Below are 17,064 nucleotides of genomic sequence, written 5' to 3' on the forward strand. Positions count from 1 at the left end.
TGCTTTCTACTGTCACGATTAGCTCCTCCCAGTCCTGTCCATGTGCTTTTGTTTTCATTGAGTTCTTCCTGGTCCTGCCCCCTTGTTTTCAGACCCTGCCCTTGATTACTTCCACCTGTGTCTGGTTAGCCACCTGTGTCTTGTTAACCTGTTGTATTTAAGCCCTGTGTTTGACCTAGTTTGTTGCTGGTCTTTGTATTCTCTTGTGGTGTATTGTGTTATCTTATGGTCTTTGTTCAATCCTGTGGTGTTTTGTTTATTCTGGCCTCCGTGATGTTTCCCGTCTGTGTTCATTTAAGTTATATCTGTCCCTCGATACCCCCGTGTTGGCTCCTTGACCCTGGACTGTTTTAACCCAGAGTATGGATTTGCCCATGTCGCTTATCTCAGCATATGCGTCCACCTCATCATCGTTCCATGGCGTTACATCTACACTGGGTCACAGTCATACTGGAAAAGGAAAGGACCTTCCACAAACTGTTGGAACCATATAATTGTGTACATTTTGTCTTTGTATGTTGTAGCATTAACATTACCCTTCACTGGAACTAAGGGGCTGAGACCTAACCCTGAAAAACAGCTCTAGACCATTAAAACTCCTCCACCAAACTTTACTGTCGGCAATTTGCATGCTGATAGATAGTGCTCTTCTGGCATCTGCCAAATAATAAAACAAGGTTCATCACTCCAGAGAACATATTGCTACTGTACTTAAAGAAAGATTGGCAGCCAACTAGAGCATTATTTGATGAGATACTTTCTATACTACTATTAGCTATTAGCTATTCTACAATATGAATAGCTAGACACAATGTTCATATATGGTATAAAATCTATAAAATCTATAAAAGTAACGTTTGTCCTCTTCACTAGTTCTCTCTTTCTGCTGAGGCAAATAAGCAACAAAAGAAATTAAGTCATGTTTAACATCTTATAAGAGAAACACTACATGCCAAAACACACAATGGATCACTTAAACTTGACAGATGTGGGCCACTGGGTGAAAGAATTAATGCTAAATTTTAGGCTTAAGTCTTGGGTGTCACACTGTGCACACACTGTGCCAAATATGGGATTCTCCAGGACTAGGAGAATCACTTATTCCTTAGTCTGTATACTAAAAAGAGGCTCATTCATTCTCAGTAAGAGCTTGTAATTTCCAGTGACAGGATACAGCATGAACGTTGGAAACTTATGGAGTCAATGATGCAATACAGGTAAGCAAAGTTTCATTTTATGCAAAATTAGAAGGAAAATTTTGGTAGTCATCAATGGGAATTAGGCAGGGTGATACATGATTTATACTCGCGACAGTGAAACAGTGTGCATCTTTTTTGGTTCCTAGATATTTGTTCCTACTTGAGATGGAAGAACATTGGCCATGTTTTCACCACAAATAGACGGAACACCACAGTTTTCTTGTCATACTGACTGCACAGAATATGATGCACTACACAGAGGTCACAATTATAGACCTGCAATTACTCTCTAGAATAGGAACACATCAGATTTTGCTAATATCAAATCAATTTGTGGTCAAATTGATTTTGTATACACTCTATAACCAATAGTCAGTAAAGGACAGGGTACTGCTATGGCATTTGCTTACTGTACAAGAGACCATGGCAACCAACGGTTGGGACAACAATGAGAATTTTTGGGTTAAATATAGGTGGGAATGTAAGTTTAACAAGGTCAGAATAAACTGATTGTGAAATTTCAAAAACAGTCCAACACCTCGTGAAGGCGGAACTCAAAATAGGGGGTATGGGTCTGTTCATCATCATTGTCCAACTGACATCTAACCCATCATTAGTCTGCAATTGTAATGCGAGTTCGCATTGCTGAAAGGTCCCTAGATGTATGTTGTCAGTGTGGTCATTTGGCTAATTGTGTTTCGCTAATTAGATTTGCTCGCTTGTGTTATCAGTTGTACTTCAGATTACAGGAATTTGGGAGTGGCTCATGATCTGACAAACGAGAATACATGTCTGGCCCTGTGAGACTAAAGATGACTATATTATAATGTAGCCTAATTCTGCAGGTGTTGTTGCTGCTTGTGTTTGTACAGATGGATGTGTGAGTCACTGTGTAATGGTGCAGTAGTATAGACTCAGAAAGGATGCCATCAGTGCCAGAACCATGGAGCTCAGCAGTGGACTGGAGGATCCACCAGCAGGCCTTGAAAGAGACAAAAAAAGAGAACAAAAGAGACATGAACCATAAAGGATAGCCAAAAAATGCATTTTGCTTGGCCTCAAAGATTTTGAGCTGATACTCAGCTTCTGTGCTCAAGTCTATTTCTATGTGTAAACACACCATAAGGTCCTATGTTGATCATCTAAGTTTTGGCAGGCAACAACAGAAAAAGCCTTTTTTGTATGGTTGCACTTATTAGAGGCAGCTCTCGGATCAAAGTGCAGCTTTATTTAAAGTCAACAAAAATCAGAAATTCATTTTCACAGGTACATGTTTCTGGGCATCACAGAGAGGCTTGGAGGTAGCTCAGTGTTTCGATGGATGATGGCTCTTCACGTGAAATATGTTATTTGCCCTTTGGGAAATGTGTGTGTGTGTGTGTGTGTGTATTTTACAAATACTACCTATATTTTTATGTTTTAAAACTATGTAATAATATTGTTAAAATCATGTGGTGATGCTTAGGGCTTCAAAGCTGTATTTTGTTCAGAAAGTTGCCAATTTTATTTCAATTTGCACTCATATGTTGCTTAATGTCTCACGAGCTGTCGGGAGAGGGGTCGGAGAGCTGTAAGCATGACAGAGAGAGAGGGAAGTAATGAGCTTTGTATATAATTTTATAATATGAAACACATTGTAGTTTTATTATTGTCTTTAGGGTGGTTTTAGCTTGTCAAACTAAGAAGCTTAACACCAGTGAGGCCGAACGGATTTTCTACTTCAACTCAAAGTAGCTAATTTGTCTCATACTGAGAGCTGTCAGTTAGCCGTGTGGGCTAATTAATCTAACAATGCAAGTTCAGCAAGTTTAACTGGAGTTTTTCTCATTTCATGAACAGAACAGCAGGACTCATCAGCTGTTGCCATTCACCTACACCGTCACCCAGATAGCACTCTGAGCTAACTGGAATTCTCAGATTTCCCCTGGTTCCCACAGCACTGACTGAGTCTTACTTTTTGTGTGCAAGCAAAGTAGCAAAGTAGCCACTTTAGGTTAAGTCCACTTCAATTACTAGTCTTGTCTCAACAACAACAAAAAGAACAAAAAAGGTACCCATTTTTACTTTTCCCCCCTGTTATTTCTATCTCTAATTTTCTTGGCTAATTATCTGAGGGTATAATTGAACAGCATCTGAAGTTGGAATGCATATTTCTTTGCCTTCTTTACATGCAGTTCATTTTATATATATAATTTTCCATTCAGTCTGTGTTTTCTGGGTATAAAACAACAGAGTGATGTAGGGGAAGCCTAATTTAGGTAAATTCGGTAATTGTTATGTTCAGGGGCGTCGCCTGGGGTGGGCTTCCGGGGCTTCAGCGCCGAATGATTATCCAGTAGCCCCGAACCTTTTCGCTCAGCTGTACTATTAATGAGGAGGCCAATGCTGCTGTGAGAATAGGAAATCTCTTAACGCCAATCATAGTGCCGCTTCAAGGATAAAGTCCCGCCTTTCAGGAGAAACAGCCAATCAGCTTGCTGGTTTTGCGGGCGCGGAGGAGAGCCCACCCCCACCCCCGTGGGGAGCGCACATGTGCTCTAGCCATTTTTGGCAGCAGGTTGCAGGTAGCTGACGGTGAAAATGGATATACGGCGTTTTTTCAAGGAGAAAGGTAACGGTAGTTAACTATGTAAACTGTGAGGACATTGTTTGTGGAGCTCTGATAGCTGGTTAAAAACACACGTCTCCGAATCAAAACACACAGATCAAACCCACTGTGTGCTTAATAAAATGCAGCTTGTCACTAGTCAGCTTCGGAATTAGTTAGCTAACAGACAACAGGAGAGGAGAGGAGATGGGAGAAGACAATACAAGCGGTATGGAAAACAATGCCTAATAAACACATTATTAATAAAATACACATGTTTTTAGTACGAAGACTAGCAAAATAATGCCAGATGTAGTTTGTTTTAGCACAGTCTTTTGTATTTAAAATATTGTTTCCAGCTTTATTTTAAGCATGCTTTCCTGAATTACTATTTAACAGGGTAGAAGAGAGGGTGGAGAGGGAGGAAACGTGGAGAGACCTGAAATGAACTGAACTGATCAGGACTGGACTGATCTAAAGAAAGAACAGGTTAGGAGAAGAAAGACTGTGCAAAAACATACAGGATAGATAATAAGTAATTCTTAAAGAGTGTTAATTGTGTAGACCCCTTAGCACTAATAATTATTAATATTTCTTTCAATAATTTGTTTCAATGTGTCATAAAAGGTAAAAGAACAATTTAGAAACACGTGAATTGTTTACATTATTACACAGTTGCATGAAATCCATTGTTTACATACTGTTTTGCATACTTTATTGAGGAATGGATTTACTGATGGAATATACCTGGTCCATGTCCTTTAGTAAAAGCTCAGTATCTTTAGGTCACCAACAGTCATTCTGCAGAATTTGTGCACCCTTTGTTAAATTTTAAATCTGTTGAATAAAAATATATAACTCCATATTATAGTGTTAAACATTATATATCAGGGTACGTATTGTTAAAAAAAAAAAAAAAAAAAAAAAATATATATATATATATATATATATATATATATATATATATATATATATATATAATTAATTGGGCAGAGCCCCGGATCTTTACATACCCAAGCAACGCCCCTGGTTATGCTTAAATAGGCTTGAGGCTATCCCATATCAGGAACACCTAGAAGGGTTACAATCTGTAATCCTTTCCCACAGGAAGCTGAGTAACTCAGTAAAGCATTACCTAAAGCTCCAGTTTTTGGCACGGAAGTGGACAGTTATGAACAGTTTCCAGGCTTCCTTAATGGGCCACCGCCAGGCTAAATGCCACTGGGCATTGCTGGCTTGAAGCACCAGCCAGTTATGATTTTAACACACAGTATTGGCCCTGCAAGATCAACATGGATTCTGATTTGTTCTTGCGTAACCTGGCAGGGGACAAAGACATTAAAGAGTGGTAGAGTATACTGCCGACAGGGATGAGAGCTATCTGGGTAGTGAAGGACTAGATAACTTGCCTATTAGGTATGTGAAGCAACAAGGTGCCACACCCATGTGTATTCCACATGTCTATACCTACCCAACACGCCAAGCAGTGAACTCATTGGATTTGACGTCAAAAGCAGAGTTGATTCAAGCCCAGAAGGAGGATGTGGTTAAAGGCATAGTAATGCAGTTCATGAAGGGGGATGGATGTCCAGAAGGTAAGTCAAACCCTCAAATGCTGCTAATGAAGTGACAGATGGGATGAGTGATGGACTGCTGTGCCGGACTAGTAAGAAACCTTCAAGAGAAGAGGTGTATCTGCTTGTGTTGCCTGCTGAGTTCAGAAGACTGCCTTGCACTCCTTGCATGACAAGATGGGCCATGTGGGAGTGGGAAGAACTAGTGACTTTCTGAGAAGTATGTTCTACTGTCCCAAAATGGCAGCAGAATTGCAGAACACTGTGGGCAGTCTGTGGTTCATAAAACTCTTTGCAAAACAGCTCATCAGCAATAACCAGAGAGATCTGATATACATTGTGTGTATTAGCAGTTACAGATCACATCATGTGTTATGTCCAGGCCTTCTTGACCTGGGGTCAGACAGTCCTCACTATAGCTAAGACCCTGGGAGAGTAGTACTTTCTTTTTTTAAAGACCCTTATTAGTCCCACAACAGGGAAATTTCAGCTCCACATTTAACCCATCTGTGAAGTGAAACACCACATACACACTAGTGAGTGCACACACACACACTAGGGGGAAGTGAGCACACTTACCCAGAGCGGTGGGCAGCCCTATCCACAGTGCCCAGAGAGCAGTTGGGGGGTTAGGTGTCTTGCACAAGGACACAAGGACACAAGGACACCTCAGTCACGTGCTGTCGGCTCTGGGGATCGAACTGGCGACCTTCCGGTCACAAGGCTGATTCCCTAACCTCCAGCCCATGACTGCCCCACACGATACACTAAGGCTTACCTGTAAAAATTAACTCTGGCCACTGGCTACTCTACGCATTATTTAATGTTTGAATGAGAGGCCAGACTTCCCATAAATCTTAGTTTTGAAATGTCCTCTAATGGTGCTGCAGTAAAAGATCACATGCAATATGTAAGGACGTTAAAAATGGATCTGCAGGGAGCAGAACAGCTGGCTACTGAGGCTGCCAACAAGGTACATCAACAGAACAAATAGGCTCATGACAGATAGACAGCCGTCTTGTATCAGGAACACCTAGAAGGGTTGGGATGTGGGAGACCATGTTCTGCTGCAGAATTTGAGCCAGAAAGTGAAGTACAAGCATTAGAGTCGATAGGGTCCTATAACCCTTGTACTGATGGAAAACTGCCTCACTTGCCAGGATACTGGATGAGACCTGAGGGGCATAGCTGGTAGAGGGTGCCTTTTGCCCATGAGGACCTTTTGCCTATTGGCCAGTCTGTAAGGCCACATGGTTTGGATGCCTTCTGTGCAAAGGAAGACATGTACCCAGAGCAAGAGGCTAAGCAGAACACTACAAAGTGAAGAATCCCAAGAGTCCATAAAATCATTCTTAAACCTGGAGTGTCAAAGAATGTATACATTATATAAGATGTGCAGGCAGCACCTCTTGCAAAGGGCATTGCAAACAGACCATCAAATGATGTTTCAAATAAGACAGAAGTTGAGATCTTCAGACCTGACAGCATTAAAGGCAGCTGCTTGATGGAAGGAGAAGACTGCCCTCTTGTCACTGCTGAATCTGAGTCTGAATTTGAAAGGTGAATGGGCTTTGACATTAACTTCAGAGAGAGAGAGACATTGCTCTAGGCAAAACTGTCCCTAAGAGAACTGTAAAACCAATTCAGTTAGATGGGGGAGGGTGTAGCCCATGGGGAAAGAGTGTGTTTTTTGCATATATTCCTGAGAGTCACCAAGTTGCTTGAGCAAAAAAAATATTGTACAACATTATATAAAAAAAAATTATAGGGAGTTATGCCTTGTACCCCTCCCCTGGGCCCTGATGACAGCCGCGAGAGTGGATGGGAAGGTGGGGCCTGAATCCCAAACACCACCGACTCACAACCATTGTGATTTCAGGACCAGCCTTCCTGCCAGCTCTCACAGCTGTCATCAGGGCCCAGGGGATGGGTACATGGCATAACTTCCTATAATTTTTATAACATAATGTTGTACAATATTTTTTGCACAAGCAATTTGGTGATGCTCAAAAAAATGTCTGAAACCTTAACTTTACAGGAAAAAGCAAAAAATGTCTAAAATAATTTTATTGAAAATTTTTTGGACAATGCTGATTTGGCAGTTGCTTTGTTGGGGGGTTTGTTTTTGAGGTTACTCAGCTATAGCGCTTGTGAATGTACTAGACTATGTACTCAAAGGCTGGTACAGTACATAGCTTGGAGAGCTAGTGTTTAGTTTACAGTTGAACACAGCACAAGATGTTAACAAGACAAAAAGAAAATAGGCATTTGAAGTCCAACTGCATGTCAAAGTCATAGATTAATGCTGAAATGTATTATTCAGAGAAAGAATGTGTTTTAGAGTTAAATACAAAAGACTGGCATTATTGTTTTATATTGTCACATTTTTATAGTTCAAAAACTGCCACTGACTCTGGTGAAGTAGCTCTTGTCAATTTTTTTTTCTATTCCCTCACTTTGAGCTGGAGTAAAATGGCATAGTAATATAAAATAAAATACACAATCATGAAGATGATATAATTAACCAGGGTTTGACTGCCATGCCACACAACAAAGGAGTTCTTCTTGTCAAACACCCTCTTTTTTAAACAAATCGAGTACTGCCGTTAACTCCTCAACCCTAGCTTAGAACTTTGTTGTTAATTATAACCCATCTGTTAAAACCTCTATAAAACTATGTTAGTCACATAGTTATGAGTTTAATGTTAAACCTTCAGTTAATCTGGTAGTTATAGTCAATCTCTAAACTACATTACTGACTGAAATATGCTGTAAATGAAAAAATAATGAATTTTGGTCACTGTAGTAACATGAAATAACCTAATACTGTAATTAACTCATTAAGTATATTTGACTAAATAATTCATATCCTTGACTTACCTTGGAAAAAGGTAGCAGTCATGATTGCTCAGAAAGCGTGAATGTGTTAAAGTTATTATTTTATAGTCAACATCTTCAGTTGAATCAGCCTCGATGTTCTGCACTCTGAAGACCTCAGTTGGGGAAATAAGCTGCTCAATTTCCTCAGAATTGCACGTGTAGTTCTCAACATTTACCACAGAACAGGAGCTGATTTTAAACAGTGTGCCTTCTTCTGACTCAGCAGCTTCAGTTTCATGGCTCATATCGATACTGGCAGCAATGAACCTCCCAAAACGCACCTCTGTCCCGTTTTCTGCTGTATATTGTTTTTTTGTGCCAAAGTACACGGTGGAGCATGTTTTGCCAGGGTTAAGAAGTCGTAAGGCATCTGTTAGCAGGAAGTGAAGAGACTTGAAGGGAAATTCGTTGATGTATGTTGTGGAGTTGCTGCCTTTGGTCTGAACAAGTCTGTTAAACATTTTTCGGAACTGAACTCTAGAATTCCCATAAGCCTGCAGTGCAGCCAAGTGATGTGCTCGCCCTCCATAAATTTGCTTCTCACAAGTTACACTGTGACTCCTCCACATGTCTGCAAAATCCTTAGAAGCCTCAAGCTCTTCCTGCAGCAGGCCGCCTGGTGCTGTAACGTTCTGCATCATTTTGTCACGACACTCTGAGAAGGTGGCATCTACAGCATCGGGAGCCATGTCCAGCTTTATCTCTACTGCTGTGACCTATGAAACAGACAACAAGCTTAACAATGCAGAAGAAAATATTGAAAAGATCTCAACTGGAACTGCAGTACAGTCATTACCAAGAATCTTTACTACAATAAACGGATAGGAATAGCTGAAGCCTACCTTAATCTAATGTGATGAAATTTTTAAAATGATTATATTTGTGAGATCATTTCTAATCAAACAAACAGGCTATTCATTTTAAGCAGTATTCATTGCCGTGGTGTAGATCAGGGGTTCTCAACCTTTTCGAACCCAAGGCCCATCTGGTTAAATTATAAGCACAGCAGTTCATGAAAATCTTCACTATTGTTTTATGGCTCGCCTGTTGTTTTTATCAGCTAGACGTTAGACGTTAAAACAGGCAAATTTTACTGACAGTACAGCACCAACATGCTGCTAGAGGAAGGAAGAAAGTAGGCTCGACAGATAAATTGCCCCAATTCATCATAAAATGCATCCCACCAGCAGTGAACAAAACAGGGTTCGGCTGGAAACGGACCTGTGTTTGCCGGACCATTTCAGCTGTTTGTTGTAGGCCCGAATACAGGAATGTTTACACATGTTAAAACAGAGTGAACTGAAGAAAAAAGTTGTATAGGCCCGCACAGGAAGGAGAAAGTGCCCTGAGGAATGTCTCCATTTCTGGTTGTCTCAAACTGATGGTATTTAACCAGCCTGCGACTATGATGTTTTCATTTATAAGGCTCTGTTAATATTTATATTGGTTATAATTTAGAAACATTTGACTTAGATTTTTTAAATTATTACGTCCAAGTAAATCTTTTTCCAACTATGTTTCTGTGTTTCAGGGTTTAGAGGCTGTCACAGGGTAGTTATTTAACATCAATTGTACCATTTTTCCACTGCAGTTTATGCATGGAACATGGAAGTTATTGGAGTTTTATTGTTCTACTTAAAGCTGCACTACTTAAGATTTACACAAATCACAACCTACATTACAAAATGTTTTTCTGCATGCTGCACGGAACAAAACATTTGTACCTTATCCACAAATCCTCTAATCTAACTTTTTTAAAAGTTATGAAAAGGTGCAAAAATTCCTATTTCTGTTTGGAAAATGAATATAGTGTAAACTAATTTAATATAATGTATTGGGCCTTAAGAACCATGTGGTATCTTTGTAGGGGAGTATTTACATTTTGTGAGAAAAAACCCTCTTTTTCTGACAGCATAGCTACATTATGTAAATCAAAATAAGTGATTACGTTAATTGTAGGTCTAGTACATAAAAATGGTATAAAAAGTCTAGATAATTAGATATTTAAATATATATGTATACTCACCGGCCACTTTATTAGGTACACCTTGCTATTATTAGGTGCACCCCCTTTTGCTTTCAGAACTACCTTAAATCTTCATGGCATTCTTTCAGGAAGGTGTTGGAAACATTCCTCAGAGATTTTGGTTGGTTATTTGAGTTACTGATGCCTTTCTATCATCTGGAACCAGTCTGCCGATTCTCCTCTGACCTCTCACACCAACAAGGCATTTTAGTCCACACAACTGACCGCTCACTGGATATTTTCTCTTTTTCGGACCGTTCTCTGTAAACCCTAGAGATGGTTGTGCGTGAAAAATGCAGCCACGTGATTGGCTAATTAGCTATTTGTGTTAACAAGTAATTGTTGTACCTAATAAAGTGGCCAGTGAGTGTATATATTACAATATGTAATGTCTAGAATTAGATCATTAAACTTTACTCAAATAACTTTCTTGTGATTTATTTGAATTCTCTGAGGACATATTACAGTGGTGTAGGCAGAAATACGTAGGCGGTCCATTCACGTCTTACCTCTAACACACTGAAGTAACATTAGATGTTTTCTTTGACATTTTCGCAAAGCTACTTTTGGCTTTTGTGGCAGAAGAGCATTGCAAGTAACAAAATGACAAAACTCAACATGAAAAAACCTCACTTTTTAAACATCCCATTTATATCTTTTAACCACAGCTGGACTTCAAATTTAAACACTGGTGTGCTAATAATAAACCAAAGGTTTGAGGAAATAGAAAATAACAGTGGTTGTTGGGCAGTTTTTGGAGGGCTGAGAAAAGTAGATCTTGGCAGAGAGAGCATAAGAATTTGATTGGCCACAATTCAATAACAGCATTCACAGAAAACCAATTAAAATTCTAATTACTTTCTAACTAATAAATATTCTTTACCCATTTGACTGTGATGAATACGTATAGGTTTAGCCATGGCTCTGCCTCTACCATGTTATCTGAGAAGCTATTAAGAGTTTTGGGGAACTACTTGAAGTATAATTTTAAAATAAACGTAGAATTTCATTTTTTGAATGAGCGTAACAGCAAAATCACAATGAAGCAACGAAGAACATCACTGGAATCCTCAGTTAACAAAAACAGCTGCGGAGTGTTATGAATGCAGCTTTAAACTTGTGAAGCGGAAATAAAAAGCTTACAGTATGTAAGAGCCCAGCAAGGAGTATCAGGAGAAAAGGATTCACACTCCAACATTCCATTCTGTCAGTTATCCCGCTCGCCTTTGCCGTGCCAAAATGAACACAGGAAATACTTGCATAGAAGAGCTGTTAAACACAGAAAGTGAGATAAGACAACATTATGAATATACCATAATCATGTCAAACGTATCTCAGAGAATGGCTTTCTTGCACAAATGCTGTCACTAATAGTTTCTATTACAAAGTCAATTTGATTAAAAAAAAGGTTTCTATGAAAAAACAATGCAAAAAATACTCAATGATTTCCAAACAACTGAAACAATAGGAGAACAACTTGGACTATCAACCAGAACTGGCCACAAGCTTGCTGTATCAGTAAAAGACTATAAACAGAATATCGTATTTTTTTAGACACTTACCAGATCAAGCCTATAAGATCAAACTTCACAGAAAGCTCTGGTTACAATGTGTGCAGCACAGCGTCTGCAGGAGTGCCCACCCTTCAGGGGAAAGCTCTGTTCTTATCGAGACTGGAGATCAGCTGAAACTCCCTGCAAGGGTCTTCCTCTGACCTGCTAAAGGAAATAACACAGGAAATTTCCCAGGCAGCCACTGCCATTCTGTTGGGCTGATTCATCAATGACCAAAAATGTGAGTAAATTAAGGTGGGGCTAATATCAAGAAAGAACATGCACAAATAGCATAGAGTATGAGCTTCTCTGAACTGATTTTCATGTCATATGTTCATCACAGATTGAGCTTCCTGATAGCAACATCTTTGAGCTTAAGTTTTTCTTACAGTTTACAATCCTTTCAGAAGAGGAATGATATAGAAGAGCTTTTTTTCATGCCTGAAATGATAAGAATAATTGAGCAAGCCTATAAAGGCAGACATGAGAGGATAATTCAATATCTCTTACTGACTGGGAATTTGTGGGGCTTAAGATGTGAACTGACTAGGGTTGGGCTATATAAGCACAATATGGTGTCTCACGGTTCAGGCCTCAGAATATTTCTTGTGGAAATAGTGTTTGACTGGCTCCAGTGAACAACATGACATAATTGCGAAGAAAACAAGTAACCAAAGAGGTTGCCCATGGCACCAAAACGAACCGCAGAAAGGCTTGTAAACATGGTTTTGGTTTTACACAACCATTGTGAGCTTCATTCTGAAAGTATTCCTGTTTTAAAAGTTGTTATGTTTGGGTTCTAGAGTTTGTGCAATAAATTGCTATCTATTTGCTATATAGGCCTCTGACTGTGACCAACTAGAGCGGAAATGGCGACAAACCAAGCTGGAAGTGTTCCACTCTGCCTGGAAGGACAGCCTTATAGAGTATAGAATTGCTCTCACTACAGCTCACTCAGTGTATCTGGCCTCGCTGATCGAGAATAATAAATACAATCCTAGAGTTCTGTTTAGTGTGATTTCCCAAATCACAAAAAATCAGGCAGGTACTGAACCAGAAGTCCCAGCAACTCTCACCAGTGAAGTTTTTATGGACTTCTTTAATAATAAAATTGAAAATATTAGACAACAAATTCAACCCACAGTATTAAATCCAACTTGGCTGTCTTCTGACTGATATAAAACAAAACACAGTTGTAAAAAAGAGGCTGTAAACTTTTTACCCACTCCCACAGCTAGAACTAGAGAAGATTATCTCTTTTGTAAATTGTACAACCTGCACACTCGATGCAATTCCCTCAAAGTTACTCAAAGAAGTACTGCCAGTTATTATAAACCCTATTTTAACTATAGTAAACTCGTCCCTTAGTCTGGGGGCCATGTACCCAAAGCTTTTAAACTAGCAGTTATCAAACCCCTGATCAAGAAACCAAATCTTGATGTTGCCGTTTTGTCTAATTACAGGCCTGTTTCTAACTTAACATTTATATCAAAGATCTTAGAAAAGGCTGTGGCCCAACAACTTAGTTCATATCTACACAAGAACCATATATATATAAAATTTCAATCTGGATTCAGGCCACATCACAGCACTGAGACGGCTCTAGTTAAGATAACTAATGATCTTCTTCTTGCCTCTGATAAAGGCTATGTATCCCTGTTAGTGCTACTTGACCTCAGCGCAGCTTTCGATAAAATAGACCACAATATTCTCCTAGAAAGGTTAGAAAACATGGTTGGAGTCACAGTGACAGCCCTATCATGGTTCCAATCTTACCTATCAGAACGTTATCAGCTCGTTAGTGTAAACAATTTATCTTTCAATTATTCAAAAGTAAGATTTGGAGTTCCACAAGGCTCTATTTTAGGACCGTTATTATTTACTCTATACATGTTACCGTTAGGCACAATTATAAGTAACCATGGTATTAACTTTCATTGTTACACAGACGATACTCAACTGTACATATCAGCCAAGCCTGATGACAAATACAGATTAAAGTAAATAGAGGACTGTGTAAAAGATTTGAAATGCTAGATGTCACGGAACTTCCTCCCACTAAACAGTAACAAAACAGAGGTTCTCCTTCTGGGTCCAAAATTGGCAAGAAATAAATGATCAGATTTAATCTTAAATCTCACTGACTTTCCAGCCACACCTGGATCAGCAGCAAAAAATCTTGCCGTCATAATTGATTCAGATTTATCATTCGGACAGCTTTTCTTCATCTTCACAACATTGTCAAGATAAGAAATGCCCTGTCCCTGTGTGATGCAGAAACACTAGTACATGCCTTTATTACTTCTAGGCTAGACTACTGTAACGCACTACTGTCACGATGTACGAGCAGGAATTTAAGCAAACTCCAACTAGTCCAAAACGCCGCAGCCAGGGTCCTCACTAAAACTAGAAAATTTGATGATATCAGTCCAGTGCTATCATCACTTCATTGGCTGCCTGTTAAATTCCATATTGATTATAAAATTATTTTATTGACATATAAAGCCCTACATGGGCTCAATCCTGAGTACTTACAAGACGTTATTTCCCATTATGAGCCATCACGACTACTCAGATCCCAGAGTGCTCGCTTATTAATAGTTCCCAGAATTCATAAGGCTGCAGCTGGGGGAAGAGCCTTTTCTTATAAAGCCCCCAAACTCTGAAATGATCTTCCAGAAACTGTTCGGGACTCAGACACAGTCTCAATCTTTAAAGCTAGGCTGAAAACTCACTTGTTCAGTTTAGCTTTTGGTAGGTGATGTTCCCCCTTAGATAAAGGCAGCAGATCCAGGGGTCCATGGACACAGGGAATTATAGTAAACTGAGACGCTGGTGCTGTCGTCCCAATGCTCGCATGCGGTCACTCAGGTTTGTGGACTGTGGAGCGGAGGGATGCCGAACTGTTTCAGAGTGCTGCCATGTCTGTGTTTCCTTCTGGTTCTCTCCTTTTAGTTAAGCTGTCATAGTCAGATCTGCCGGAGTCGTTAGCCACACTCTGTAAATGTTTACATCACCTGTTTATGTACAAACGGATAGAATAAAACTAATTCCCTCTCCCTGCTTTTTTTTCTGAGTATACAATCACCCATATGTCCAGCCGGACACTGAAGGACGACTGACTGTCGAGCCCTCCTGCTACCCACTTCAGACCAGCTGCCCACGCCCCAGCTACCACCACCTACCTTGGATGAGCTGCCCACCCTACGCTGATGTTCTCATAGACTCCTAGTTATTCCTAATACCAATACTACTACTATTAATATTAGTAATATAATCACTTGTAGGTAGATTGACCAGAGGAGGATGGGTCCCCCCTGGTGAGCCTGGTTCCTCCCAAGGTTTCTTCCTCAGTTCTGAGGGAGTTTTTCCTTGCCATTGTTGCCCCTGGCTTGCCAGCTGGGGGGTTTTTACATTTTTACACTACATTTTTACATTCATTTTTACACTTTTTTGACTAACTTTGTAGGCTATAGCATGCTGTAAATACACAAACCCAATTCTAAAAAATGTAGGGACAGTATGTGACATGCTAATGAAAACAAAAAGCAGTGATTAGTAAGTTTTGTTGGACCTGTATTACATTGAAAACAATACAAAACACTGCACAGACCGAAACAGAACATTTCTGTGATGCCTTTCATGCCAGTCATGAATAACGAATACCTCAGGAGTATTGCGCATACTTCTGGCAGCAAAAAATATACTCAAAACATAAAACTGCCCTTAGTGCATGTGGGTCTGCTACTGCTGTTATGGATGGCTGGGGGAAAATGTTATTTTTATTAATACGGGAGCACACTTTAAGTTGCAGCAGTGCAGTGCACAAACAGTTTAAAATGCACATTTGTCATGCAGTTGTCGTGCTTTGATGGACAAAAAAGAGAGAAAAAGCATCCTGACTGTCAAAGTGATTTACCAGCATGCCAACTGAAAGAAAAACCTTGAAAGTTACAACAAAATGACAACATGATGTCGGAACCATCAGCGACACCAGTGACAGAGAACCAGGAATTTGTACAGAATCAGCAGAAGCAGCATATTCCAGAGAAGCAGATTTGCTGGCCAGTTTGATGGGAAATGTTGAGATCTATTCTAGAATCTGATGACCAGTAAGTCCGGATACACGTTGGGCACCTCTCCAAGGTATTCTGTGCACAATACATTTCCTGACAACAAGGAATGCAAGAATTATTATAAGGACAAAATGCAGCATTTTTCTGTTTTCTGCTTTACTTTTTTTCATACTGTGTAACTACTTGTTAGTCAAATAAACAAATTTTAAAAATTAAATAAAAACATATGCAAATTAAGACATTAGTGAGGGAAAAGATTTGAAGTAAATAGGATTAGATTAGTCCTTTTTGACTGAGGGTCATAAAAATCCACTAAACTTATTTACAGTTTTAGTTGTAAAGCCATTTCAATCTCATGGAGTAGCATGAAGGAGGAATGTAACTCAAGAAAAAACAAAGTAGCAAACAAAAACAAAAAATAACATAAGGAAGTAAACATTAAAAAGGGTTAGTGTTTCCCTTTTTCGGGCCAATGAATGAACACTTCACACACACACACACACACACACACACACACACACACACACACACACACACACATACATACATACATACATCTTCTAAGCCGCTTCTCCTTCTGGGCCACGGGGGCTGCTGATGCCTATTCCAGTGGTCATCGGGCAGAAAGCAGGATACACTCTGGACAGATTGCCAGTCCATTGCAGGGCATGAGCACTTCAATTAACATCCATTTTGCTGATTTGAAGTGAAGTTTTATTAGTAGTGTCATATATATATAGTGGTTGGTTAGTGTAGTGGTTAACACCTCTGCCTTGTATTAAGGGTGTTTTGCACCACCTTCCCTGCTGAAAAAAAATCCACACTAGTCTAAGTTGTTTATAAAGTGTTTATGCTGGGATACCATGCTGGTGATCAGCTATGCTTCTCTGTGCAGTTTTTTCAAGATTGTCAGGCTTAACAACACTCTAAGTAAAATCACTGTAGGGCACAGTCACTATTTTATACGTTTTAAAAATAGTTGCAAAAAAAAAAAAAAAAAGCATACATGCACTTTTTTTAAGACTGCCGGTTTTAATTTACAGAAATAGAATGCAAATTCACAAAATCAAATGATCACCTTTATATGGGTTTATTGTTACTATTGGTAAATGGTAAAATGTTGTAAGACAGAATAAATAGTTGAACTTATGATACTGTTGCATTAAGGA

At 39.4% G+C, this 17,064-nt stretch overlaps 1 protein-coding gene across 2 annotated transcripts; it reads right to left on the reverse strand.

Annotated features, from left to right (window-relative positions):
• Positions 1 to 1,212: 1,212 nt before the first annotated feature.
• On the reverse strand, positions 1,213 to 11,987 carry LOC108434338 (ecto-ADP-ribosyltransferase 5-like). 2 transcript variants are annotated; one of them, XM_037533100.1, is made up of 5 exons: positions 11,829 to 11,987; positions 11,410 to 11,535; positions 8,241 to 8,956; positions 2,725 to 2,767; positions 1,213 to 2,183 (listed from the first exon to the last, which is right to left on the reverse strand). In XM_037533100.1, the coding sequence occupies exons 2-5, from the start codon at positions 11,467 to 11,469 to the stop codon at positions 2,085 to 2,087; spliced, it is 918 nt and encodes a 305-aa protein (XP_037388997.1). In that variant the 5' UTR covers positions 11,470 to 11,535; positions 11,829 to 11,987; the 3' UTR covers positions 1,213 to 2,084. The 2 variants fall into 2 exon arrangements, with proteins under 2 accessions (XP_037388997.1, XP_017564872.1); XM_017709383.2 differs by lacking the exon at positions 2,725 to 2,767 and having other exon boundaries at positions 1,213 to 2,181; positions 11,829 to 11,986.
• Positions 11,988 to 17,064: the final 5,077 nt, after the last annotated feature.

Source organism: Pygocentrus nattereri, chromosome 22, assembly GCF_015220715.1.
Source record: "Pygocentrus nattereri isolate fPygNat1 chromosome 22, fPygNat1.pri, whole genome shotgun sequence".
Classification (NCBI taxonomy): domain Eukaryota; kingdom Metazoa; phylum Chordata; class Actinopteri; order Characiformes; family Serrasalmidae; genus Pygocentrus; species Pygocentrus nattereri.

Bases quoted from the DNA above. Each gene is read 5' to 3' on its own strand.
- LOC108434338 (XM_037533100.1), bottom strand. From the start codon at position 11,469: ATGGAATGTTGGAGTGTGAATCCTTTTCTCCTGATACTCCTTGCTGGG. The intron at 8,957-11,409 runs GTAAGCTTTTTA...TCTGTTTCATAG, and splicing joins TTGCTGGGCTCTTACATACT to GTCACAGCAGTAGAGATAAA. The intron at 2,768-8,240 runs GTAAGTCAAGGA...TCATGCTTACAG, and splicing joins GACTGCTACCTTTTTCCAAG to CTCTCCGACCCCTCTCCCGA.